Consider the following 27,170-nt stretch of genomic DNA (forward strand, 5'->3'; position numbering starts at 1 on the left):
TGCCTCTGCTCTGCTGTGAAATCCATGGATTAGGGCCTAATTCATTAATTTCAATTGACTGATTTCTTTATATGAGCTGTAATTCAGTAAAATAGTTAAACTGTTGTATGTTGCGTTTATATTTTTGTTCAGTATATATGTGTTATTTTGTAGTGGAGGCTATTGTTGCACTTCTATGCATGTGTGCATTGTTTCAGTCAGATGGTTGTCTACTGTTCAAAGATGGAATGTGAAGGCGCCTCTTAGGCGGGGCTTAGTGATATATCAACCAATTCCCGAAGAGATTTAAGTCACGTTCTCCTGAGTAGATCCAATAAGATACCAGTATTCCGGATAAGGAGTGAACATACTGCTATGCGTAGCCACAGCGCCATTTCGTGTTAACTGGTTCAAGGTACAGTACAATCAGCCTACTGAATTGGAAACGGATCATATAAGACATCAACCAACACAACGTCGAAATTGCACTCATTTTTCAATAATTGAGCTCCTGGTGAGTATTTTGAATCGAGAACATTTTTCAGAATTTTTCTTTTTTTTTTCTATTTTTTTTTTTTTTTTACTTTGAGCTGATCTCTTTCGGACTTTTTATTTTTTGTTTTTAATGGATTTTTCTGACTGCATTCTCTGAATTTGTGTTGGCTTTTAAAGGCGTGCATTTTGTTGCAGCGACGGGTGGAAAACAGGCTGCGCGTGACTAGTATTGGTTAGCTCTCTACACAGCGGTAATTTTTTTTGCTTTACTTTTCGAATTAGGACTTTTGAACCTTCATTTTTCCAAGTTTACCATAAGAGCATTTTGTGTGTTTTATGGTAATATTTTTATGTGAAGAAAGATCGAAGGTTGTTTCCAATCTGACTGGACAAATGATTAGGCCTAGTAGTATGTGGTCAACATCATGGTCGTCTTTTCCCCTCCCAGGAATGACGTTTTTAAAAGGGTTTTTATACTGTTCAACCTTTTCATTTTAAGACCCTGTAACATGAATTTCGGTTGTTGAAGTTGACTGCTCAGAAATATTTCCAACGTTTTCTTTTTGGCTTTCTTATTTTTGAGGTTCGCAACAGTGCTCGCTGCATTAGCCCTATTTCTCGAAACAATGACGTAATTTCTGAGGCATTATCTTTTTTCACTATGAAGAGTGAAAGTGGGCGTTCGTTTGCACTGGAATACACACAATACGGTGTATTGTGTAAGCAAAGACATTTGTTAAATCGAGAAATAGACTACCCTGGCATTGCATTTTGTGATATGAATAATTAAAATATTGTGCAGAATGAGATTTCATGCATCCATAATTTGTGCTTTTATTGAATATTATTCAAATGTGTAGCCTGTTGAAATAGTTGTGGTCAGACTTCTATGTGATCAACGTCCATTAGGCCTACTAGAGCTGATCGGTGAACAAAGCTTCTTATGTAGGAAATCTCCTGTGCTTAAGGCAGTGTTGGTATGCATTGATGATGTGAAGATGCACTGTTACTATGAACATTTCAGGGAGTTGATTTTGCACCAGTGGATACAGTTTTTATTTTTTATTTGTTGTTGTTGATCACCTCATCTCTGTAGGCCTTACCCAGACCTTTTTATTTACAAGCCCTAACTAGTAGACCTACCGGTTGTGTCCCAATTCTCTCAAGTGGCTTCCTTCCCTTCACGACAGAAAACTGACTAGTTGGACTGAATAGTTTTTTTCCATCGTTTTAATCAAGTCCTGCTGGTCTGGGCCCACATTCACAAAGCGTCTCTGACTAGTGGTGGTCTAGGATCAGGTCCCCCCCCTCCCATCCAGTCATCGTCATTTAAAACTGATCCTAGATCAGCACAGCTACTCTGAGATGCTTTGTGAATACAGGGCCAGAAGTCTTGAAGGAAAGGAATATGTGTCTAACGTGGTCTTGGCACAGTTTAAGAGGTGTGCACCTGACCCCACACCACATTATGTACAGATGGTTACCACTTAGCCTATACATGTATTTGGCCACTAACACAATCAATGATTTGTTTTTAAATCTTATATCATTAGCATAGTTAGTAGCCTCTGATTATGGGTTCAGTTCAACATTACAGGTGTTCTCTTCTAATTTACATTTTTTTGTTTCCCTTTTTTAGTTTTTGAGGCATCTTTTTTGAGCAGCGACAAATCGTAAGTTGGTCTCCTGTTTTTTTTCCACCTCCACGTTGACATCGATTTTGAATCTAGTTTAGTTTTTTCTTTCTGCCTTTGTGAAGTAGCCTTTTTTTCTCCTTTTGGAAATCCCTAAAGCAAGTAGTTTTCTGCTGCTTTTGTGTTGTGATAGCCTATCACTACTGTCCATTTGTTTTTGTAGTTTTGAGTAGCCTAGTAGTTTGCATTTCACATTGAACCCCTACTTTCCCACTTGTTTTTCTTGATTTAAAAAAAGAAGGAATTGGTCACCTTCAGAAAGTATTCACACCTCTTGACTTTTTCCATATTTTGTTGTTACACAACCTGAATTTAAAATTAGATTATTTAATTTTTTAAATAAATCACTGGCTGACACACAATGCCCCATAATGTCATTGGGATTATTTGTAATGGAATTTTTATCAATTTAATCAAATGAAAAGCTGAAATGTATTCAACCCCATTGTTATGGCAAACCTAAATAAGTTCAGGAGTAAAAATGTACTGACTGTGTGCAATAATAGTGTTCTACATTATTTTGGGTGATTATCTCCCCTCTGTACCCCACACAAACAATTATCTGTAAGGTCCCTCAGTCAAGCAGTGAATTTCAAACGGATTCAACCACAAAGATTAGGGTTTTTCCAATGCCTCGCAAAGAAAGATAAAAAATAAGACATTGAATATCCCTTTGAGAATGGTGAAGTTAATAATTACACTTTGGATGGTGTATCAATACACCCAGTCACTACAAAGATACAGGCGTCCTTCCTAACTCAGTTTCCAAAGAGGAAGGAAACCGCTCAGGGATTTGCTAATGGTGACTTTAAAAGAGTTACATAATTTAATGGCTGTGATAGTAGAATGGATCAACAACATTGTAGTTACTCCACAACACCAACCTAATTGACGGAGTGACAAGAAGGAATCGTGTACAATTTTTTTTTTTTATGCATCCAGGCAAGATCCTAGAGGAAAACCTGGTTTAGTCCGCTTTCAATCAGACACTGGGAAATGAATTAACCTTTCAATAGGACAATAACCTAAAACGCAAGGCCAAATCTGCACTGGAGTTGTTTACCAAGGAGACAGTGGCCAATTTACAGTTTTTAAATAGATTTAAGTCAAAATGAATGGCAAGACCTGAAAATGGTTGGAGCTTAATGAATAATGGTCAAATGTTGCCCAATCTTAGACTTACCCAGAAAGACACAGCTGTAGTCACTGCTAAAGGTGCTTCTACAAAGTTTTGACTCCGGGTTGACAATACTTATGTAAATGAGATATCAATTAAGAAAACATGTCTAAAAACATGTTATCACTTTGTCATTATGTTGTGTGGAGATGGATGAGAATATTTGATTTTGAATTCAGGCTGTAACACAACATGTGTAATAAGTATGAATGCTTTCTGAAGGCACTGTAACTGACAAAATCGGTGACGGGTAACCATCGAAGGGGCTGCTGAGAAACTGGATCCCCCAACTTACCAGGAGTTGAGAAATACTGACCTAACTACTTACTTGTTAACTGGAGATGTTGGCATACGTGACAAATGTTGAAGCACAACACACACACACCAATGAAAGCCTTGAATATAAACCTAAACTGTTCTGCGCTCTTAAACAATTCCACATGTGGTGTGTCTTTTCACTTGTAAAAAAATATCTAAATGGGAAGTGAGGGGAACTATGAGTCTGACTGCATTATAGTATCACCAATAAGGCTAGGGACCTCACGATACGATATCACCATACAGGTGCTATTAAGTTATGTATGGGGATTTTTTCTTCTCACGATTCGGTTTGTTTTGCGATTTTAAATGCTGTGATTTTATTGCGATTCGATGTTCCAAACATATTGGTCACCATGTCTTCTGTAGAGGGACAAAGGAAAAATAGCGTAGTTTTGGTACAGCCAACTAGCACAAATTATATTGCAATATTGTCAAAACTGTAGACTATTGTCAAAAATAATGTTCTGATATGTAACAATTGATTTCTCCCCCCCCCCCCCCCAATATCACAACCAACAACGTGTAGTACCACCTTTCAGTTTGGAATCAACCAGACTAGGGCCATGTCCCAATTATCTCTTCCTCTTGAAAGGAAATGACTCAAATAATAAATGTAGTGGAACTCTCACTGGCCTATGCCTTTGCCAATACAATGCTTTATATATTTGTGGGGAACAACGGCACACTTCAGGAGAAAGGAGAGATTATTGGGACTCTAGGATTATGTCCCTCTCCAGCCCATAATAGTCACAGCTGTGCGTGTTATATCACCTCTTACTAGGGTCACATGACCTGCCTGCGTTCTCCCCTCATCGACGCTGGTAGATACTAACCCAGCCTTGTCAACTGGCCAGACGTGACAACACATCCTAGCCAAAATCACTAACTGAAAGTGCATTAAGCTTTTGGATAGACACCCAGACCCAACACGGCAGTCTAATCTGAAATGTGTGTGTCCACGCTGTGGAGCCTTCTATTTTTATCATTATGAAAGTGGACACAAGCCACGAGGGGCTCTGCTTTGGGATTTACAAAGACAGACATTTGAGAATGTCCTCCCCACACCACTAATAACATATCCCTTGGTTACGTCCCAAATGACACCCTATATGTTCCCTGTAAAGTGCACTACGTTTGACCGTAGCCCTATGGGCCCTGGTTAGAAGTAGTGCACTATATAGGGTATAGGGTGCCAATTGGGACTCTGATTCGATTTACCACAAAAATGCCTAATGATGAAAGCCAGTGACTTAAATCACTTCCTGTTAAGGTAGTTCACAGACATTTATGAGAAGTCCTGCGTCAAGAGTACACGTGGTAGCTAATATACTATTGGATGTATCCCAAATAGCAGTCTATTCTCAAGTTCACTACTTTTGACTGGAGCCGTCTGAGCCCCTATGGTGTGTTATGTATGGTATAGGGTGGCATGGGATGCAGTCATTCTGTTATTTAGCGTCTCTGATGTTGTCATGCCAGCCGTGGATTATATTGTTTGTGTATCTAATGACTGCAGTATGCTCAGGTACTTTGTCATGCTAAGTCTTGTTTGTTATGATAATACTATTTGTCCAACAGGTTTTTGGGGGTGCTACTTCTTCCTTTACCGCCACAACTTTTGTTTTTTATGCGTGTGGTATATTTTTTCCCCTCAAGTACCTCATGGGGGCAGCACTGATCCAAAAACAAGAAATACTGAACTTCTGGAGACTTTTCTCATTCTAGAGACATCGCCCCTCCCTGTAGATGCAATACATCTCCCACAATGCATTGCTGAGCTCCGGCTCGGATTACCAATAATGACACTCTTCTCTCCAACAGAAACAGGTAGGCAGGCAGGCAGACCACGACCGTCCAGGGTACAGGGAATATGGAGTGAGTTCTGGCTATTTCAACCCTGCCTATATGTTCTATAGATGTAGGAACAGAAGGCTTTAAACCCTGAAGTCTGTGCAAAATGGCTGTTGACAAACGTGTATGTGACAATGACAACCCCCACCTTCCTGTGAACAAAATAATTACATTAGATTATAGGCACATGAAAGTCCACCTATACAATCACCATGTACTGTGAGCCATCACCCAAAATTACCTACATACACAATGAAGGGGATGCTTGTTTTAAACAACTGTGTGTGTCTGTGTATAGACACACACACACACACACACTGAAATCGGGTCCAGTTTATGTTGACAAGCATCCCCAAACAGGCACATGGTCACAGACACGCATATCCACACACTCGGCTTATATATATCTCTCTCTCTCCCCTCTGTTTCCCCGCTCTTCTCCTTTCATCCCCTTCTCATAAACAACGGTGTCCCACCACCAGTAGCTTGATGGCTGGCAACGTTACCAACAAGACGGACCCTCGCTCCCTCAACTCCCGGGTCTTCATCGGGAACCTCAACACTCTCCTGGTCACCAAGGCAGACGTGGAGGCCATCTTCAGGTCGGGAGCATGGACAGTACTATGCAGGGTTGCACAATTCCAGTAACTTTCTCTAAAATTCCCCTTTTTTATATATATATATATATATATTACTGAACAAAAATATAAATGCAACATGAAACATTTTCAGAGATTTTACTGAGTTACAGTTCATATAAGGAAATCAGTCAATATAAATAAATTCATTAGGCCCTAATCTATGGATTTTAGATGACTGTGCAGCCATAGGCCCACCCACTTGGCAGCCAGGCCCACCCACTGGGGAGCCAGGCCCAGGCAATCAGAATGATTTTTTTTTTCCCCACAAAGAGCTTTTATTACAGACAGAAATTCTCTAAAGTGACGTTAGAGGCAGCTTATGGTAGAGAAATTAACATTAAATTCTTTGGCAACGGCTCTGGTAGACATTCCTGCAGTCGGCATGCCAATTGCACGCTACGTCAACGGCATAGTGTTGTGACAACTGCACATTTTAGAGTGGCCTTTTATTGTCCCCAGCACAAGGTGCACCTGCGTAATGATCATGCTGTTTAATCAGCTTCTTGATATGCCACACCTGTCAGGTGGGTGGATTATCTTGGCATGGTAGAAATGCTCACTAGCAGGGATGTAAACAAATTTGTGCAAAACATTTTGAGAGAAATAAGCTTTTGTGCGTATGGAAAATGTATGGTATATTTTATTTCAGCTCACATGAGACCAACACTTGTTGCGTTTTATATTTTTGTTCAGTGTATATAATTTTTTATTCTGGTTGGAACATTTTCCAGAATCAGGAGGGAATAAGCAGGAAATCCGCAATCGTCTAATCACGATTACTGGAAAACTTTGAAAGTTACCGGAATTTCGCAAGCCTAGTACTATGGCTAATCTCTGCTCCCACCTCTCCAGCCCCTGTGTACATGTTTCTATGGAGGGTTTGGGATGAAGCAGAAGACAAGCTTCCATTCGTTGTACATTGGGCAATAACGAAACCTTCTTTATCTTCAGCAAGTACGGCAAGATAGTGGGCTGCTCCGTGCACAAGGGGTTCGCCTTTGTCCAGTACGCCAACGAGAGGAATGCCCGGGCCGCCGTAGGGGGCGAGGATGGGAGGATGATCGTAGGACAGGTGCTGGGTAAGAACCTGGGCCGCGTTTTCTGCTCCTTCCCGTTACCTCCAATAGGTTTCCCCTCTTCTGAAGGCATAGTATATGTAGATGTGGTCATTTGGATATGACGCCCCGTCTTGATTAAACTTTCGAATTTTCCTTCTTTCTATGCTCTTTGTCCGTTGTCCGTCCCCCCCCTCTCTCTCTCTCTCAGACATTAACCTTGCTTGTGAACCGAAGCATCAGAGATTGAAGACTGTGAAGCGCTCTGCGGGAGATATGTACAGGTGTGAATTTAAATTAGATCTTTACCAAGTGCTCCAGTCAATCCTCTTTGTATAAAAATAAATACATGTAAATGTTGAACTATGCAATCTACTGTTCCAACTGTGCTGTCTCACTCTCTCTCTTTTTGCTTTCTTCCTCAGTTCTTCATTTGATTTGGAATATGACTTCCAGAGAGATTACTATGACCGGTGAGTCTTCCTTTCTCGGTTGCCACTCCCTGTACTGACAAAGGGATAAAGAATGATGGTTTTTTTGCTGTTTGTTTTGCTGTTGTAGGATGTACCCGTACCAGTCCCGCGTGCCCCCTCCGCCTCCTCCCCCCCTGTCCCGTGCGGTGATCCCCTCCAAGCGGCCCCGGGTCAGTTTGAGTGGAGGCGGTGGAGGAAGAGGAGGTGGAGGAGCAGGGGGCAGCCGACGCACCAAGACCAACTTCTCATCCTCCAGGAGCAGCCAGAGCAGGGTCTCCACCTCACGCAACAGTCAGTACCACACACACACACACATGGAATTACAGATGCTTTTGACACTTCCCACAGTGACGATATACACTGAGTATACCAGACATCACGAACACCCTCCTAATATTGAGTTGCACCCCCCCCCCCTTTGCACTCAGAACAGCATCGATTCGTCAGGGCATGGACTTTACGTTGAACGTTGAAAAGCGTTCTACAGGGATGCTGGCCCGTGTTTATTCCAATGCTTCCCACAGTTGTCAAGTTGGCTGAATGTCCTTTGGTGGGTGGACCATTCTTGATACACACGGGGAAACTATTGAGCATGAAAAACCCAGCAGCGTTGCAGTTTGACACAAACCGTTGTGCCTGGCACATGCTATCATACCCTGTTTAAAGGCACCCAAATCTTTTGTCTTGCTCATTCACCCTCTGAATGGCACACATACACAATCCATGTCTCAAGGTTTAAAAATCCTTCTTTAACCTGTCTCCTCCCCTTCATCTACACTGATTGAAGTGGATTTAACAAGTGACATCAATAAGGGATCATAGCTTTCACCTGGTCAGTCTATGGCATGGAAAGAGCAGGTGTTCCTAATGTAGTTTATACTCTTGAGTATATGATAATATTTGCCATTTTAGCAGATGCTTTAATCCAAAGCGACTTACTCATGCTTGCATGTGTATTTACATATAGGTGGTCCTGTGAATCAAACCCACAATGCTGGGATATTTACGTATGGGTGGTCCTGTGAATCAAACCCACAATGTTGGGATATTTACGTATGGGTGGTCCCGTGAATCAAACCCACAATGCTGGGATATTTACATATGGGTGGTCCCGTGAATCAAACCCACAATGCTGGTATTGCAAGCTCCACTACACACAATATAACCACACACTTACTAACTTTGAATTGACTCTGGTCATTTACCCTGTAGACACATGAATCCATGTTCATTATATGGAAGTGAAATCCATACCTACTGTTAATGTATGCCTCTGACTCTTTCTATCCCCTCTCTCTAACCCAGTGAAGGCAGACGACCTGCAGACCATCAAGAGAGAGCTGACCCAAATCAAACACAAGGTGGACTACCTGCTGGAGAGTCTGGAACGCATGGAGAAGGACCACACCAAGAAGTTAGGTAGGACGGGACAAACACTAGTGAGGAAGTACACTTTGTTGCCCACTGCATTTTCAAACATTAGGTATGAAACAACACATTTTTGTTTATCAATAAACCTCTCCCTCCCATCCCCCTCACTCTCCAGACATGAAGAGTAGTGGGAAGCCGGAACTCGGGGAGGTGTCTCCTCTCCACTGCGGAGGAAAGAAGGAGGAGAGCTTGAAGAGGGAGAGGGAGAGCCAGCTGCTCAATGACTCAGAAGAGGAGGAGGGAGACCTACTGGAGGAGGAGGAGGAGGTGAGCGTGGGATTAGAGAGCGGAGCAAACTGAGGGGGCGGAGATTTAGGAGAGGCGAGATCAGTACTTGAGGGGACACTTGAGAGGGAAAGGAGCGGAATAGAAAAGAGTTTGAGGTGTAGTTGTGCATCCCAAATGGCACCCTTATTTTCTATATAGTGCGCTAATTATGACTAGGTCCTGGTAGAAAGTAGTGCACTATATAGGGAATAGGGTGCCATTTTGGGAATCTGTCTAAAATCAGGTTATTGAATGTTCTCTGCAGGTGAAGAGTCGAGGAAGGGAAGATGACGATGAAGAGGAGGAAGGTGAGGATGATGGAGATAGCGCCAACGGAGACGACTCTTAAACACCGCAAGATTGTCTGTTCGCACGCACACACATACATACAGGCACACACACACACACACACACACTCCCTGACATACACAAAAGGAAATGTGTATAATTACATAGCAACACACATGCAGTACATGGACAGCTGTTCCTACTGAACTCAGTATTCATATGGACATTTACACTATATACTGTACCATTCTGAACGTGTGCTCACCTACACTTTCAGTAACACTCTACCAGTAATGTCAAGCAAATATCTGTCTTTTCTCCTCTTTGGATTTCTCTCCGATGTATTAGTTTGTAGCCTCATACGGCCATTCTGAACTCTTCATTTACATTATTTGTGAATTGAAATGAATTGAGAGAGCGTGCGCAGCAGTCAGGATGGTGGACCAGGCTAATTATTTGGCCCCCGATCAAAGATTTTCTTTATGTATATCGTATGTATCTTGAAAAATAGTTTTATTCTAGTTGTACTAGTCCGGATACAGTGGATCTCAAACCTCTCCTCAGAGACCCCCAGTCGTTCCATGTTTTTGATCTATTCCACAGCTAGCACACCTGATTCAACTAATCATCAAGCTCTTGACTAGGACAATCAGGCGAGTTAGTTCAGGGCTCCACAACATTGTGAAACATCTGGGGGTCCCGAGAGGTTTTAAAACCACTGGACTGGAGGATCTTGGCACCTGCTGTGTCCACCAGCAGGTGGCACTGTGCAATGACATTTTTACACACCTAGGCTACCGTGAAATGTGGTGCTGGAGTTGGAAGATTTTACAATTTACATATTATAAAAATGGAAAACAATGAAACAGACATGTATAGGAAGACTTCATGCCAGGATTGTCTAATGTATGCTGTTTTCTTTGCCCTGAATGGTTTTGCTTGTTTCTTTTTTAGCTTACTTATTTGTGTCAGGAAATAGAGTTTGACTTAGTATAACCTTGAGTTCTGTAATGGACGTTATCCATGTTGGTGTGTTTGTCTCGGTTGCCGTGTGATTTCAGTTGACCATTACTTGGACTGTGCTTGTGAATTAAAAACTTCCAAGTGGGAATGCTCCAGGCCACAATGTCTTTGAGCTGTTTGTAATCAAGATGTGTGTGTATGGTGCATGTTTCTGCTAATTATAGGTTAACAGATTAAAACTACTCAGGCAAATATGGCATTAACATAAGACATGGTAAATCAAAATACATGGTAAACTAGTGGTTAACTGCTTGTGTTCCCCTTCCAGGAGAATGTGTCTTGTCAGGTCCTTAATGCCCGAAATAAGCCAGAACTGCTTCCCTCAGCACTGCTCAGAATAAGCCAACCTGGTCTCAGGGGTAGAAGTAACATAGCAAATTGAAATTCTCTAAACTGAAATTAGTATAATATTTTGTTACGTTTGGTGTGGCATGTAATAATTTGTGAATGTCCATCCATGTTGCATGTTATGTTACAAATATTTTCTTAGCTAATTTTGATTAGGTGGCCAAAGCTAGTGTTAAGTGGCTAACATTAGCAAGGCTAGGGGTTATTGGAAGGGTTCGCTAACATGCTAAAAAGTATTAAGTAGTTGCTAATTATCTCAAATGCTACCCCGACTAGCCACCCTCTTTTTGTTTTTGCCTTATGTAACCATACCAAACGCAACATTTCATACTAATTTGAGTGTCCCGTATTTTCATTTACTATGTTACGTCTTGTCTGAGACCAGCCTGAATAAGCAGAGCTCTCTTCCAGAGGAATTCCTCAGCTATGCTGACCTTTCTGAGAATGGCACAGACATCTGAGCAGAAGTGAAGGGTTAAAACACGCAGTATCTGACATATAGTACTTATACAGGTAAAAACTTGAGTAAATGAGGGATATAAAGTATATTGAAAGCAGATGCTTCCACACAGGTGTGGTTCCTGAGGTAATTAACATCCCATCATGCTTAGGGTCATAAATAAAAATGCCCAGTTGCCCATTATTCTGAGTAGAAGAAAAGATCTTAGTGACTTTGAAAGATGGGTATCAAAGGGGCATAGGGAGGACTGTGTGTGTGTCTCATCAGCTCTCAACCGACGTGAACACTTTCCGGAGATTCTGGAGCGGTGCCTGAGTCTGTTTTCCACCATCAACAATAGACCAGATTATGGAATTTCTCATGGAAGAATGGTGTCGCATCCAATAGTTTGACATTTTTAGAATATATGCCGAGGTGCATTTAAGCTGATCTGATGGCCCAACACACTAAGACACTTTGTTGGTGTTTCCTTTATTTTGTCAGTTATCTGTATATTGGATTATAATAATTAAAGATAAGTTCAAATCCTTGGCGATAACATCGTTACCAGTCTCAATTGCTACCGCATATAGGTTCGGGGATAGAGCCAGCTGGTAAACCAGATTACCTTGGAGATTCTGGAAATGGTTACTGGCCACCCCTCATAGCCTGGCTTCTTCCTAGGTTCTGGCCTTTCTAGGGAGTTTTTCGTAGCCACTGTGCTTCTACACCTGCATTGCTTGCTGTTTGGGGTTTTAGGCTGGGTTTCTGTACAGCACTTTGAGATATAAGCTGATGTAAGAAGGGCTTTATAAATACATTTGATTTACTACTAGTCAACATTCAGTATCAGGTGGTTGGTTGGGAGGTAGAGATGGCAACGACTAGACAACATTCAGTATCAGGTGGTTGGTTGGGAGGTAGAGATGGTAACCACTAGTCAACATTCATTATCAGGTGGTTGGTTGGGAGGTAGAGATGGTAACCACTAGACAACATTCAGTATCAGGTGGTTGGTTGGGAGGTAGAGATGGTAACCACTAGACAACATTCAGTATCAGGTGGTTGGTTGGGAGGTAGAGATGGTAACCACTAGACAACATTCAGTATCAGGTGGTTGGTTGGGAGGTAGAGATGGTAACCACTAGTCAACATTCAGTATCAGGTGGTTGGTTGGGAGGTAGAGATGGTAACCACTAGACACCATTCAGTATCAGGTGGTTGGTTGGGAGGTAGAGATGGTAACCACTAGACAACATTCAGTATCAGCTGGTTGGTTGGGAGGTGGAGATGGTAACCACTAGACAACATTCAGTATCAGGTGGTTGGTTGGGAGGTAGAGATGGTAACCACTAGACAACATTCAGTATCAGGTGGTTGGTTGGGAGGTAGAGATGGTAACCACTAGACAACATTCAGTATCAGGTGGTTGGTTGGGAGGTAGAGATGGTAACCACTAGACAACATTCAGTATCAGGTGGTTGGTTGGGAGGTAGAGATGGTAACCACTAGACAACATTCAGTATCAGCTGGTTGGTTGGGAGGTGGAGATGGTAACCACTAGACAACATTCAGTATCAGGTGGTTGGTTGGGAGGTAGAGATGGTAACCACTAGACAACATTCAGTATCAGGTGGTTGGTTGGGAGGTAGAGATGGTAACCACTAGACAACATTCAGTATCAGGTGGTTGGTTGGGAGGTAGAGATGGTAACCACTAGACAACATTCAGTATCAGGTGGTTGGTTGGGAGGTAGAGATGGTAACCACTAGACAACATTCAGTATCAGGTGGTTGGTTGGGAGGTGGAGATGGTAACCACTAGTCAACATTCAGTATCAGGTGGTTGGTTGGGAGGTAGAGATGGTAACCACTAGACAACATTCAGTATCAGGTGGTTGGTTGGGAGGTAGAGATGGTAACCACTAGTCAACATTCAGTATCAGGTGGTTGGTTGGGAGGTAGAGATGGTAACCACTAGACAACATTCAGTATCAGGTGGTTGGTTGGGAGGTAGAGATGGTAACCACTAGACAACATTCAGTATCAGGTGGTTGGTTGGGAGGTAGAGATGGTAACCACTAGACAACATTCAGTATCAGGTGGTTGGTTGGGAGGTAGAGATGGTAACCACTAGACAACATTCAGTATCAGGTGGTTGGTTGGGAGGTAGAGATGGTAACCACTAGTCAACATTCAGTATCAGGTGGTTGGTTGGGAGGTAGAGATGGTAACCACTAGACAACATTCAGTATCAGGTGGTTGGTTGGGAGGTAGAGATGGTAACCACTAGACAACATTCAGTATCAGGTGGTTGGTTGGGAGGTAGAGATGGTAACCACTAGACAACATTCAGTATCAGGTGGTTGGTTGGGAGGTAGAGATGGTAACCACTAGACAACATTCAGTATCAGGTGGTTGGTTGGGAGGTAGAGATGGTAACCACTAGACAACATTCAGTATCAGGTGGTTGGTTGGGAGGTAGAGATGGTAACCACTAGACAACATTCAGTATCAGGTGGTTGGTTGGGAGGTAGAGATGGTAACCACTAGACAACATTCAGTATCAGGTGGTTGGTTGGGAGGTAGAGATGGTAACCACTAGTCAACATTCAGTATCAGGTGGTTGGTTGGGAGGTAGAGATGGTAACCACTAGACAACATTCAGTATCAGGTGGTTGGTTGGGAGGTGGAGATGGTAACCACTAGACAACATTCAGTATCAGGTGGTTGGTTGGGAGGTAGAGATGGTAACCACTAGACAACATTCAGTATCAGCTGGTTGGTTGGGAGGTAGAGATGGTAACCACTAGACAACATTCAGTATCAGGTGGTTGGTTGGGAGGTAGAGATGGTAACCACTAGTCAACATTCAGTATCAGGTGGTTGGTTGGGAGGTAGAGATGGTAACCACTAGACAACATTCAGTATCAGGTGGTTGGTTGGGAGGTAGAGATGGTAACCACTAGTCAACATTCAGTATCAGGTGGTTGGTTGGGAGGTAGAGATGGTAACCACTAGTCAACATTCAGTATCAGGTGGTTGGTTGGGAGGTAGAGATGGTAACCACTAGACAACATTCAGTATCAGGTGGTTGGTTGGGAGGTAGAGATGGTAACCACTAGACAACATTCAGTATCAGCTGGTTGGTTGGGAGGTGGAGATGGTAACCACTAGACAACATTCAGTATCAGCTGGTTGGTTGGGAGGTAGAGATGGTAACCACTAGACAACATTCAGTATCAGCTGGTTGGTTGGGAGGTAGAGATGGTAACCACTAGACAACATTCAGTATCAGCTGGTTGGTTGGGAGGTGGAGATGGTAACCACTAGACAACATTCAGTATCAGGTGGTTGGTTGGGAGGTAGAGATGGTAACCACTAGTCAACATTCAGTATCAGGTGGTTGGTTGGGAGGTAGAGATGGTAACCACTAGACAACATTCAGTATCAGGTGGTTGGTTGGGAGGTAGAGATGGTAACCACTAGACAACATTCAGTATCAGGTGGTTGGTTGGGAGGTAGAGATGGTAACCACTAGACAACATTCAGTATCAGGTGGTTGGTTGGGAGGTAGAGATGGTAACCACTAGACAACATTCAGTATCAGGTGGTTGGTTGGGAGGTAGAGATGGTAACCACTAGACAACATTCAGTATCAGGTGGTTGGTTGGGAGGAAGGAATAGTTCAATGGTATTTGGTATTTTATTAGGATCCCCATTGGCTGTTGCAAAAGCAGCAGCTACTCTTCCTGGGGTCCACAGAAAACATGAAACATAATACAGAATGATATAATACAGAACATCATTAGACAAGAACTGCTCAAAGACAGAACTACATACATGTTTTTTAAAGGCACCCGTAGTCTACATATCAATGCACACACACAAACTATCTAGGTCAAATAGGGGAGAGGCGTTGCTTTCTGTTTTTTTGAAAACAGGTTTGCTGTTTATTTGAGCAATATGAGATGGAAGTTCCATACAATTAGGGCTCTATATAATACTGTACAATTTCTTGAATTTGTTCTGGATTTGGGGACTGTGAAAAGACCCCTGGTGGCATGTCTGGTGGGATAAGTGTGTGTGTCAGAGCTGTGTGTAAGTTGACTATGCAAACAATTTGGGATTTACAACACAATGTTTCTTATAAAAACAAGAAGTGATGCAGTCAGTCTCTCCTCAAGTCTTAGCCAAGAGAGACTGGCATGCATAGTATTTATATCAGCCCTCTGATTACAATTAAGAGCAAAATGTGCTGCACTGTTCTGAGCAAACTGCAGCTTAACTAGGTCTTTCCTTCCAGCACTGGACCACATGACTGGACAATAATCAAGATAAGACACAACTAGAGCCGACAAAACTTGCTTTTTGGAGTGTGGTGTCAAAAAAGCAGAGCATCTTTTTATTACGGCCAGACCTCTCCCCATCTTTACAACCATTGAATCTATATGTTTTGACCATGACAGTTTACAATATAAAGTAACGCCAAGTAATTTAGTCTCCTCACCTTGTTCAACAGCCACACCATTCATTACCAGATTCTGCTGAGTTCTAGAATTTAAGGAATGATTTGTACCAAATACAATGCTCTTAGTTTTAGAGATGTTCAGGACCAGTTTATTACTGGCGACCCATTCCAAAACAGACTGCGACTCTTTGTTAAAGGTTTCAGTGACTTCATTATCTGTGGTTGCTGATGTGTATATTGTTGAATCATCAGCATACATGGACACACATGCTTTGTTTAATGCCAGTGGCAGGTCACTGGTAAAAAATAGAAAAGAGTAGAGGGCCTAGAGAGCTGCCCTGTGGTACACCACACTTTACATGTTTGACATTAGAGAAGCTTCCAACCAAACCATTTGAGTTCTATTAGATATATAGCTCAGAATCCACAATATGGCATAGGTTGAAAAGCCATAACACATACGTTTTTTCAACAACAGGTTATGGTCAATAATATCAAAGGCTGCACTGAAATCTAACAGTACAGCTCCCACAATCTTCTTATTATCAATTTCATTCAACCAATCATCAGTCATTTGTGTCAGTGCAGTACATGTTGAGTGCCCTTCTCTATAACCATGCTGAAAGTCTGTTGTTAATTTGTTTACAGAGAAATAGGATTGTATTTGGTCAAACACCATTTTTTCCAACAGTTTGCTAAGAGCTGGCAGCAAGCTTATAGGTCTGCTGTTAGAACCAGTAAAGGCCACTTTACCGCTCTTGGGTAGCGGAATTACTTTGGCTTCCCTCCAGGCCTGAGGACAAAGCCTTTCCTCTAGGCTCAGATTAAAAATATGACAGATAGGAGTGGCTATAGAGTCAGCTACCATCCACAGTAGCTTTCCATCTAAGTTAAATGATAGAATGTAACCTGAAGAGAGGTCATTGTGGCTAAAAGAGAGTGGGAGATGAGAAGAGAGGGGGATGCGAAGGGTGTGAGAGAAGAGAGAGATGAAAGAGGAGCAACAGGGGGGTCATGGGACAGGGAGCGACAGAAAGAGGAAGAGAGGAGAAGAGATGGAGAGATGGAGAAGTAAACCCATTTATCAATGTCTCCCACTGGGAAGTGTGTATATGTGCCCGTGCATGCATGTGCGTCTGTGTATTCTTGTGTGTGTACGTGTCCATGCATGCGTGTGGGTACGTGTCCATGCAAGCGTGTGTGTATTCTTGTGTGTGTACGTGTCCATGCATGCGTGTGTGTGTGTTCTTGTGTGTGTACGTGTCCATGCATGCGTGTGTGTGTATTATTGTGTGTGTACGTGTCCATGCATGCGTGTGTGTGTATTCTTGTGTGTGTACGTGTCCATGCGTGCGTGTGTGTGTAATTTGTGTTTGAGAATGGTATTGTGCTGTGGTTGCCCTGAGACTAGCCTCAGAGCTGCACTGAATGTCAATTAGAAGAGAACTCCAGAAGAGAAAAAAAACAGTGGTGAGAGGAGAGGAACAGGTTGAGGGGGACAGAAGGGAGGGAGAGGAACAGGTCGAGGGGGAAGGGAGGGAGAGGAACATGTAGAGGGGGAAGGGAGGGAGAGGAAAATGTAGAGAGGGACAGAAGGGAGGGAGAGGAACAGGTCGAGGGGGACAGAAGGGAGGGAGAGGAAAATGTAGAGGGGGACAGAAGGGAGGGAGAGGAAAATGTAGAGGGAGACAGAAGGGAGGGAGAGGAAAATGTAGAGGGGGACAGAAGGGAGGGAGAGGAAAATGTAGAGGGGGACAGAAGGGGGGAGAGGAAAATGTAGAGGGGGACAGAAGGGAGGGAGAGGAACATGTAGAGGTGGACAGAAGGGAGGGAGAGGAACATGTAGAGGGGGACAGAAGGGAGGGAGAGGAAAATGTAGAGGGGGACAGAAGGGAGGGAGAGGAACAGGTCGAGGGGGACAGAAGGGAGGGAGAGGAAATGTAGAGGGGGACAGAAAGGAGGGAGAGGAACATGAAGGGAGGGAGAGGAAAATGTAGAGGGCGAAGGGAGGGAGAGGAACATGTAGAGGGGGACAGAAGGGAGGGAGAGGAACATGTAGAGGGGGACAGAAGGGAGGGAGAGAAAATGTAGAGGGGGACAGAAGGGAGGGAGAGGAAAATGTAGAGGGGGACAGAAGGGAGGGAGAGGAACATGTAGAGGGGGACAGAAGGGAGGGAGAGGAAAATGTAGAGGGGGAGAGGAAAATGTAGAGGGGGACAGAAGGGAGGGAGAGGAACATGTAGAGGGGGACAGAAGGGAGGGAGAGGAAAATGTAGAGGGGGACAGAAGGGAGGGAGAGGAAAATGTAGAGGGGGACAGAAGGGAGGGAGAGGAAAATGTAGAGGGAGACAGAAGGGAGGGAGAGGAAAATGTAGAGGGGGACAGAAGGGAGGGAGAGGAAAATGTAGAGGGGGACAGAAGGGGGGAGAGGAAAATGTAGAGGGGGACAGAAGGGAGGGAGAGGAACATGTAGAGGTGGACAGAAGGGAGGGAGAGGAACATGTAGAGGGGGACAGAAGGGAGGGAGAGGAAAATGTAGAGGGGGACAGAAGGGAGGGAGAGGAACAGGTCGAGGGGGACAGAAGGGAGGGAGAGGAAAATGTAGAGGGGGACAGAAAGGAGGGAGAGGAACATGAAGGGAGGGAGAGGAAAATGTAGAGGGCGAAGGGAGGGAGAGGAACATGTAGAGGGGGACAGAAGGGAGGGAGAGGAACATGTAGAGGGGGACAGAAGGGAGGGAGAGGAAAATGTAGAGGGGGACAGAAGGGAGGGAGAGGAAAATGTAGAGGGGGACAGAAGGGAGGGAGAGGAAAATGTAGAGGGGGAGAGGAAAATGTAGAGGGGGACAGAAGGGAGGGAGAGGAACATGTAGAGGGGGACAGAAGGGAGGGAGAGGAAAATGTAGAGGGGGACAGAAGGGAGGGAGAGGAAAATGTAGAGGGGGACAGAAGGGAGGGAGAGGAAAATGTAGAGGGGGACAGAAGGGAGGGAGAGGAAAATGTAGAGGGGGACAGAAGGGGGGGAGAGGTAAATGTAGAGGGGGACAGAAGGGAGGGAGAGGTAAATGTAGAGGGGGACAGTAGGGAGGGAGAGGAAAATGTAGAGGGGGACAGAAGGGAGGAAGAGGAAAATGTAGAGGGGGACAGAAGGGAGGGAGAGGAACAGGTCGAGGGGGACAGAAGGGAGGGAGAGGAAATGTAGAGGGGGACAGAAGGGAGGGAGAGGTACATGTAGAGGGGGACAGAAGGGAGGGAGAGGAAAATGTAGAGGGGGACAGAAGGGGGGGAGAGGAAAATGTAGAGGGGGACAGAAGGGAGGGAGAGGAACATGTAGAGGGGGACAGAAGGGAGGGAGAGGAACATGTAGAGGGGGACAGAAGGGAGGGAGAGGAAAATGTAGAGGGGGACAGAAGGGGGGAGAGGAAAATGTAGAGGGGACAGAAGGGAGGGAGAGGAAAATGTAGAGGGGGACAGAAGGGAGGGAGAGGAAAATGTAGAGGGGGATAGAAGGGAGGGAGAGGAACATGTAGAGAGGGACAGAAGGGAGGGAGAGGAAAATGTAGAGGGGGACAGAAGGGAGGGAGAGGAACAGGTCGAGGGGGACAGAAGGGAGGGAGAGGAAAATGTAGAGGGGGACAGAAGGGAGGGAGAGGTACATGTAGAGGGGGACAGAAGGGAGGGAGAGGAAAATGTAGAGGGGGACAGAAGGGGGGGAGAGGAAAATGTAGAGGGGGACAGAAGGGAGGGAGAGGAACATGTAGAGGGGGACAGAAGGGAGGGAGAGGAACATGTAGAGGGGGACAGAAGGGAGGGAGAGGAAAATGTAGAGGGGGACAGAAGGGGGGAGAGGAAAATGTAGAGGGGACAGAAGGGAGGGAGAGGAAAATGTAGAGGGGGACAGAAGGGAGGGAGAGGAAAATGTAGAGGGGGATAGAAGGGAGGGAGAGGAACATGTAGAGAGGGACAGAAGGGAGGGAGAGGAACATGTAGAGGGGGACAGAAGGGAAGGAGAGAAACAGGTCGAGGGGGACAGAAGGGAGGGAGAGGAACATGTAGAGGGGGAAGGGGGGGAGAGGAACATGTAGAGGGGGACAGAAGGGAGGGAGAGGAACAGGTCGAGGGGGACAGAAGGGAGGGAGAGGAGACGAACAGGTCGAGGGGGACAGAAGAAAGGGAGGGAGAGGAACAGGTCGAGAGGGACAGAAGGGAGGGAGAGGAACATGTCGAGGGGGACAGAAGGGAGGGAGAGGAACATGTAGAGAGGGACAGAAGGGAGGGAGGGAGAGGAACAGGTCGAGGGGGACAGAAGGGAGGGAGAGGAGACGAACAGGTCGAGTGGGACAGAAGAAAGGGAGGGAGGGAGAGGAACAGTTCGAGAGGGACAGAAGGGAGGGAGAGGAACATGTCGAGGGGGACAGAAGGGAGGCAGGGAGGGAGAGGAGAGAAACATGTCGAGAGGGACAGAAGGGAGGGAGAGGAACATGTCGAGTGGGACAGAAGGGAGGCAGGGAGGGAGAGGAGAGAAACATGTCGAGAGGGACAGAAGGGAGGGAGAGGAACCGGTCGAGGGGGACAGAAGGGAGGGAGAGGAACATTTCGAGGGGGACAGAAGGGAGGGAGAAGAGAGGAACAGGTCGAGAGGGACAGAAGAAAGGGAGGGAGAGAGGGACACGTTACAAGAAAAGAGAGAGGGAAGAAGACAAGGGAGTCTGTCTGTAAAAGTGCAGTCTTAAAGAAAGGAGGAGAGAAGAGGTGGAGCTGGTGCTTAGGGTTGTTTTGTTTCCTGCCTTTTCTCTCCCTTTGAAGATGTGCAGGGAGGGAGAGAGAGGATTAGCTATATCTGTCTTTTTCCCTCTTTCCTTGATGCTGTCCCTTGCAGACTCGTTTTTATATTCCTCCCTCCATACGCCCTCTCTGTCATTAGCACGTTCTTGCTCTCTTTTGCCCTCCTGAGCCATTGTTGAGGTCAAACAATACTGAGTGTTGTTCCAGATTAGTACCAGAGAGAGAGAAAGTGAGAGAGAATAGATAGTCAATCAGGAATATCCCTGTATAACATAATCCACTACACCATTTAGGACCACTACCAGAAATCTTCTTGTGAAAAAAAACATAAATAAAGTGGATTTCATGAATAGATGTGTACACAGAATTTGCAAGCTACAGTGTAGTAAACCAATTTTTGGAAAATAATAGGATTATGTCAATGAGCTTCCAGCATGCATCAATATATATTTAATCTGTTGAAAATAGGGTATTGGCATGTGTGTGTCTGGGGCTGTGGGGTTGGCAAGAGAGAGGAAAAGAGTCCTGCATCTATGAATAGAGTCAAAACGAGTTAGTGCAAAAAGGGTACATGCAGATAGTCCAGGTAACTATTTGTGTTGGTCCCATATTTCATGAGCTGAAATAAAAGATCCCAGAAATGTTCCATTAGCACAAAAAGCTTATTTCTCTCAAATTTTGTGCACACATTTGTTTAAATCCCTGTTAGTGAGCATTTATCCTTTGCCAAGATAATCCATCCACCTGACATGTGGCATATCAAGAAGCTAATTGAACAGCATGATCTTTACACAGGTGCACCTTGTGCTAGGGACAATAAAAGGTCACTCTAAAATGTTTAGTTTTGTCACACAACACAATGCAACAGATGTCTCAAGTTTTGAGGGAGTATGCAATTGGCATGCTGACTGAAGGAATGTCCACCAAAGCTGTTGCCAGAGAATTTAATGTTAATTTCTCTACCATAAGCCGCCTCCAACGTTGTTTTAGAGAAGTTGGCAGTACGTCCAACCAGCTATTTAGCAGTCTGATGGCTTGTGGGTAGAAGCTGTTCAGGAGCCTTACATACTTAGCGCTCCGGTACCATTTGCCGTGCGATAGCAAAGAGAACAGTCTATGACTTGGGTTGCTGGAGTCTTTGAAAATGTTTGGCCCTTTCTCTGACACTGCCTGGTATAGAAGCCCTGATGGCAGAGAGTTCAACCCCAGTGATGTACTGGGCCGTACACACTACCCTCTGAAGCGCCTTGCGGTCGGATGCCGAGCAGTTGCCATACCAAGAGGTGATGCAACCAGTCAGGATGCTCTCAATGGTGCAGCTGTAGAACTTTTTGAGAATCTGAGGGCCCATGCCAAATCTTTTCACCCTCTTGAGGGGGAATAGGCTTTGCCGTATCCTTCTTCACAACTGTGTTAGTGTGTTTGGACCAAGATAGGTCCTTAGCTATGTGGACACTGAGGAACCTGAAGTTCTCAACCATCTCCACTACAGACCCGTCGATGTGAATGGGGGCGTGTTCAGCCCTCCATTTCCTGTAGTCAACGATAAGCTCCTTTGTCTAGCTCACGTTGAGGGAGAGGTTGTTGTCCTGGCACCACACTTCCAGGTCTCTAACCTCTCTATAGGCTGTCTCATGGTTGTTGGTGATCAGGCCCACCACCGTCGTGTCATCAGTAAACTTAATGATGGTGTTGGAGTTGTGCGCGGCCACGAAGTCGTGGGTGAACAGGGAGTACAGGAGGGGACTAAGCATGCATGCACTCCCGAGGGTGCCCCAATGTCGAGGGTCAGTATGGCGGATGTGTTGTTGCCTACCTTCACCACCTGGCGACGGCCCATCAGGAAGTTCAGGATCCAGTTGCAGAGGGAGGTGTTCCATCCCAGGGACCTTAGCTTAATGATGAGTTTGGAGGGCACTATGGTGTTGAACGCTGAGCTGTACTCAATGAACAGCATTCTCATATAGGTGTTTCTCTTCTCCAGGTGTGAAAGGGCAGTGTGGAGTTTAAAAGAGATTGCGTCATCTGTGGATCTGTTTGGGAGGTATGTAATTTGGAATGGGTCCAGGGTTTCTGGGATGATAGTGTTGATGTGAGCCATGACCTGCCTTTCAAAGTGTTTCATGGCTACAGACGTGAGTGCTACGAGGCGGTAGTCACTTAGACAGTTTACCTTGGCGTTCTTGGGCACATGGACTATGGTGGTCTGCTTGAAACATGTAGGTATTATAGACTGGGTCAGGGAGAGGTTGAAAATGTCAATGAAGACACTTGCCAGCTGATCAGCGCATGCTCTGAATACGCATCCTGGTAATCCGTCTGGCCCTGCGGGCTTCGGAATGTTAACCTGTTTAAAAGTCTTACTCGCATCGGCTACGGAACAGCTGGTGCTCTCATGCATGGTTCAGTGTTGTTTGCCTTGAAGCGAGCATAAAAGCATTTAGCTCGTCTGGTAGGCTTGCGTCACTGGGCAGCTCTCGGATGGGTTTCCCTTTGTAATCCGTGATAGTTTGCAAACCATGCCACATCCGACGAGCGTCAGAGCCAGTGTAATAGGATTCGATCTTAGTCCTGTATTTAGGTTCTGCTTGTTTGGTGGTTCATCAGAGGGCGTTGCAGGATTTCTTATAAGTGTCCGGATTTGTGTCCCGCTCCATGAAAGCGGCAGCTCTAGCCTTTAGGTCAGTATGGATGTTGCCTGTAATCCATGGCTTCTGGTTGGGATATGTATGCACTGTCACTGTGGGGACGATGCCATCAATGCACTTATCAATGAAGCCAACGGATTAATCCTGGAACATATTCTAGTCTGTGCTATCAAAACAGTCCTGTTGCTTAGCATCCACTTCATTGGACCACTTCGTATTGAGCGCATCACTGGTACTTCCTGTTTGAGGTTTTGCTTGTAATAAGGAATCAGGAGGATAGAGTTATGGTCAGATTTGCAAATGGAGGCCGAGGGAGAGCTTTGTATGCGTCTCTGTTTTTGGAGTAAAGGTGACTAGTTGCACAGGTGACATGCTGGTAGAATTGGGGTAAAACTGATTTCAGTTTTCCTGTGTTAAAATCACCAGCCACTAGGAGCGCTGCCTCTGGATGAGCATTTTCTTGTTTGCTTATGACCCTATACAGCTTGTTGAGTACGGTCTTAGTGCTAGCATCAGTTTGTGGTGGTAAATAGACAGCTACGAAAAATATAGATGAAACTATATTGGTAAATAGTATGGTCTATAGCTTATCATGAGGTTTTCTAACTCAGGCGAGCAGAACCTCAAGGCTTCCTTTATATTAGAGATTGCGCACCAGTCTTTGTTGACAAAGAGACACACCACACCCCCACGGATCTTACCGGATGGTCCTGTTCTGAGGGTGGGAGCAAGAGAGAAAGGAACAGAGCGAGAGTGAAAAATAGAGAGAGAGGGAGGGTGGGGGTAGGGGGCAGTAGAGAGAGAGGGGGACAGAGAGAGAGGGATGGTGGGTGGGGACAGTAGAGAGAGAGAAGGGGACAGAGAGAGAGAGAGGGAGGGTGGGGGCAAGGGGCAGTAGAGAGAGAGAGGGGGACAGAGAGAGGGAGGGTGGGGGTAGGGGGCAGTAGAGAGAGAGAGGGGGACAGAGAGAGAGAGAGAGGGAGGGTGGGGGCAAGGGGCAGTAGAGAGAGAGAGGGGGACAGAGAGAGGGAGGGTGGGGGTAGGGAGCAGTAGAGAGAGAGGGGGGACAGAGAGAGAGGGGGGGGACAGAGAGAGAGAGGGTGGGGGCAGTAGAGAGAGAGAGGGTGGGGGCAGTAGAGAGAGAGTGGGTGGGGGCAGTAGAGAGAAGGAGACGGTGGGGGCAGTAGAGAGAAGGAGACGGTGGGGGCAGTAGAGAGAGAGAGAGGGTAGGGGCAGTAGAGAGAGGGAGACAGTGGGGGCAGTAGAGAAGGGGAGACATTGGGGCAGTAGAGAGAGAGAGGGTAGTGGCAGTAGAGAGAGGGAGACAGTGGGGGCAGTAGAGAGAGGGAGGGTGGGGGCAGTAGAGAGAGAGAGAGGGTAGGGGCAGTAGAGAGAGGGAGACAGTGGGGGCAGTAGAGAAGGGGAGACATTGGGGCAGTAGAGAGAGAGAGGGTGGGGGCAGTAGAGAGAGAGAGGGTGGGGGGCAGTAGAGAGAGGGAGGGTGGGGGGCAGTAGAGAGAGGGAGGGTGGGGGGCAGTAGAGAGAGGGAGGGTGGGGGCAGTAGAGAGAGGGAGACGGTGGGGGCAGTAGAGAGAGGGAGACGGTGGGGCAGTAGAGAGAGAGAGGGTGGGGGCAGTAGAGAGAGGGAGGGTGGGGGCAGTAGAGAGAGGGAGGATGGGGGCAGTAGAGAGAGGGAGACGGTGGGGCAGTAGAGAGAGGGAGACGGTGGGGCAGTAGAGAGAGGGAGGATGGGGGCAGTAGAGAGAGAGAGGGTGGGGGCAGTAGAGAGAGAGAGACGGTGGGGCAGTAGAGAGAGAGAGACGGTGGGGCAGTAGAGAGAGGGAGACGGTGGGGCAGTAGAGAGAGAGAGGGTGGGGGCAGTAGAGAGAGGGAGACAGTGGGGCAGTAGAGAGAGGGAGACGGTGGGGCAGTAGAGAGAGAGAGGGTGGGGCAGTAGAGAGAGGGAGACGGTGGGGCAGTAGAGAGAGAGAGACGGTGGGGGCAGTAGAGAGAGGGAGGGTGGGGGCAGTAGAGAGAGGGAGACGGTGGGGCAGTAGAGAGAGAGAGGGTGGGGGCAGTAGAGAGAGGGAGACGGTGGGGCAGTAGAGAGAGGGAGACGGTGGGGCAGTAGAGAGAGGGAGACGGTGGGGCAGTAGAGAGAGGGAGACGGTGGGGCAGTAGAGAGGGAGACGGTGGGGCAGTAGAGAGAGGGAGACGGTGGGGCAGTAGAGAGAGGGAGACGGTGGGGCAGTAGAGAGAGGGAGACGGTGGGGCAGTAGAGAGAGGGAGACGGTGGGGCAGTAGAGAGAGGGAGACGGTGGGGCAGTAGAAAGAGGGAGACGGTGGGGCAGTAGAGAGAGGGAGACGGTGGGGCAGTAGAGAGAGGGAGACGGTGGGGCAGTAGAGAGAGGGAGGATGGGGGCAGTAGAGAGAGGGAGACGGTGGGGCAGTAGAGAGAGAGAGACGGTGGGGGCAGTAGAGAGAGGGAGACGGTGGGGCAGTAGAGAGAGGGAGACGGTGGGGCAGTAGAGAGAGGGAGACGGTGGGGGAGTAGAGAGAGGGAGACGGTGGGGCAGTAGAGAGAGGGAGGATGGGGGCAGTAGAGAGAGGGAGACGGTGGGGCAGTAGAGAGAGAGAGGGTGGGGGCAGTAGAGAGAGGGAGACGGTGGGGGCAGTAGAGAGAGAGGGTGGGGGCAGTAGAGAGAGGGAGACGGTGGGGGCAGTAGAGAGAGGGAGACGGTGGGGCAGTAGAGAGAGGGAGACGGTGGGGCAGTAGAGAGAGGGAGACGGTGGGGCAGTAGAGAGAGGGAGACGGTGGGGCAGTAGAGAGAGGGAGACGGTGGGGGAGTAGAGAGAGAGGGTGGGGGCAGTAGAGAGAGGGAGACGGTGGGGGCAGTAGAGAGAGAGGGTGGGGGCAGTAGAGAGAGGGAGACGGTGGGGCAGTAGAGAGAGGGAGGATGGGGGCAGTAGAGAGAGGGAGACGGTGGGGCAGTAGAGAGAGAGAGGGTGGGGGCAGTAGAGAGAGGGAGACGGTGGGGCAGTAGAGAGAGAGGGTGGGGGCAGTAGAGAGAGGGAGACGGTGGGGTAGTAGAGAGAGGGAGGGTGGGGGCAGTAGAGAGAGGGAGACGGTGGGGGAGTAGAGAGAGGGAGACGATGGGGCAGTAGAGAGAGGGAGACGGTGGGGCAGTAGAGAGAGGGAGACGGTGGGGCAGTAGAGAGAGGGAGACGGTGGGGCAGTAGAGAGAGAGAGGGTGGGGGCAGTAGAGAGAGAGGGTGGGGGCAGTAGAGAGAGAGAGACGGTGGGGGCAGTAGAGAGAGAGAGGGTGGGGGCAGTAGAGAGAGAGGGTGGGGGCAGTAGAGAGAGGGAGGGTGGGGGGCAGTAGAGAGAGGGAGACGGTGGGGCAGTAGAGAGAGGGAGGGTGGGGGCAGTAGAGAGAGGGAGACGGTGGGGGAGTAGAGAGAGGGAGACGATGGGGCAGTAGAGAGAGAGAGGGTGGGGGCAGTAGAGAGAGGGAGACGGTGGGGCAGTAGAGAGAGGGAGACGGTGGGGCAGTAGAGAGAGGGAGACGGTGGGGCAGTAGAGAGAGGGAGACGGTGGGGCAGTAGAGAGAGGGAGACGGTGGGGCAGTAGAGAGAGGGAGACGATGGGGCAGTAGAGAGAGAGAGACGGTGGGGCAGTAGAGAGAGGGAGACGGTGGGGCAGTAGAGAGAGGGAGACGGTGGGGCAGTAGAGAGAGGGAGACGGTGGGGCAGTAGAGAGAGAGAGGGTGGGGGCAGTAGAGAGAG

The 27,170-nt window shown here is 46.8% G+C and overlaps 1 protein-coding gene and 1 pseudogene across 7 annotated transcripts; both read left to right on the top strand.

The window, feature by feature from the left end:
* The window catches only part of LOC120030487, a 304,236-nt pseudogene that overhangs the window by 32,705 nt on the left and 244,361 nt on the right, over window positions 1–27,170 (top strand).
* Window positions 360–10,795, top strand: LOC120030161 (heterogeneous nuclear ribonucleoprotein C-like). 7 transcript variants are annotated; one of them, XM_038975491.1, is made up of 11 exons: window positions 360–493; window positions 2,114–2,147; window positions 5,488–5,541; window positions 6,000–6,119; window positions 7,110–7,237; window positions 7,425–7,497; window positions 7,639–7,686; window positions 7,775–7,977; window positions 8,992–9,105; window positions 9,233–9,384; window positions 9,650–10,795. In XM_038975491.1, the coding sequence occupies exons 3-11, from the start codon at window positions 5,537–5,539 to the stop codon at window positions 9,731–9,733; spliced, it is 927 nt and encodes a 308-aa protein (XP_038831419.1). In that variant the 5' UTR covers window positions 360–493; window positions 2,114–2,147; window positions 5,488–5,536; the 3' UTR covers window positions 9,734–10,795. The 7 variants fall into 7 exon arrangements, with proteins under 7 accessions (XP_038831419.1, XP_038831422.1, XP_038831423.1 ...); XM_038975494.1 differs by having other exon boundaries at window positions 9,233–9,378; XM_038975492.1 differs by lacking the exon at window positions 360–493 and adding an exon at window positions 708–725.

This window comes from Salvelinus namaycush, chromosome 36 (genome assembly GCF_016432855.1).
Source record: "Salvelinus namaycush isolate Seneca chromosome 36, SaNama_1.0, whole genome shotgun sequence".
Lineage (NCBI taxonomy): Eukaryota > Metazoa > Chordata > Actinopteri > Salmoniformes > Salmonidae > Salvelinus > Salvelinus namaycush.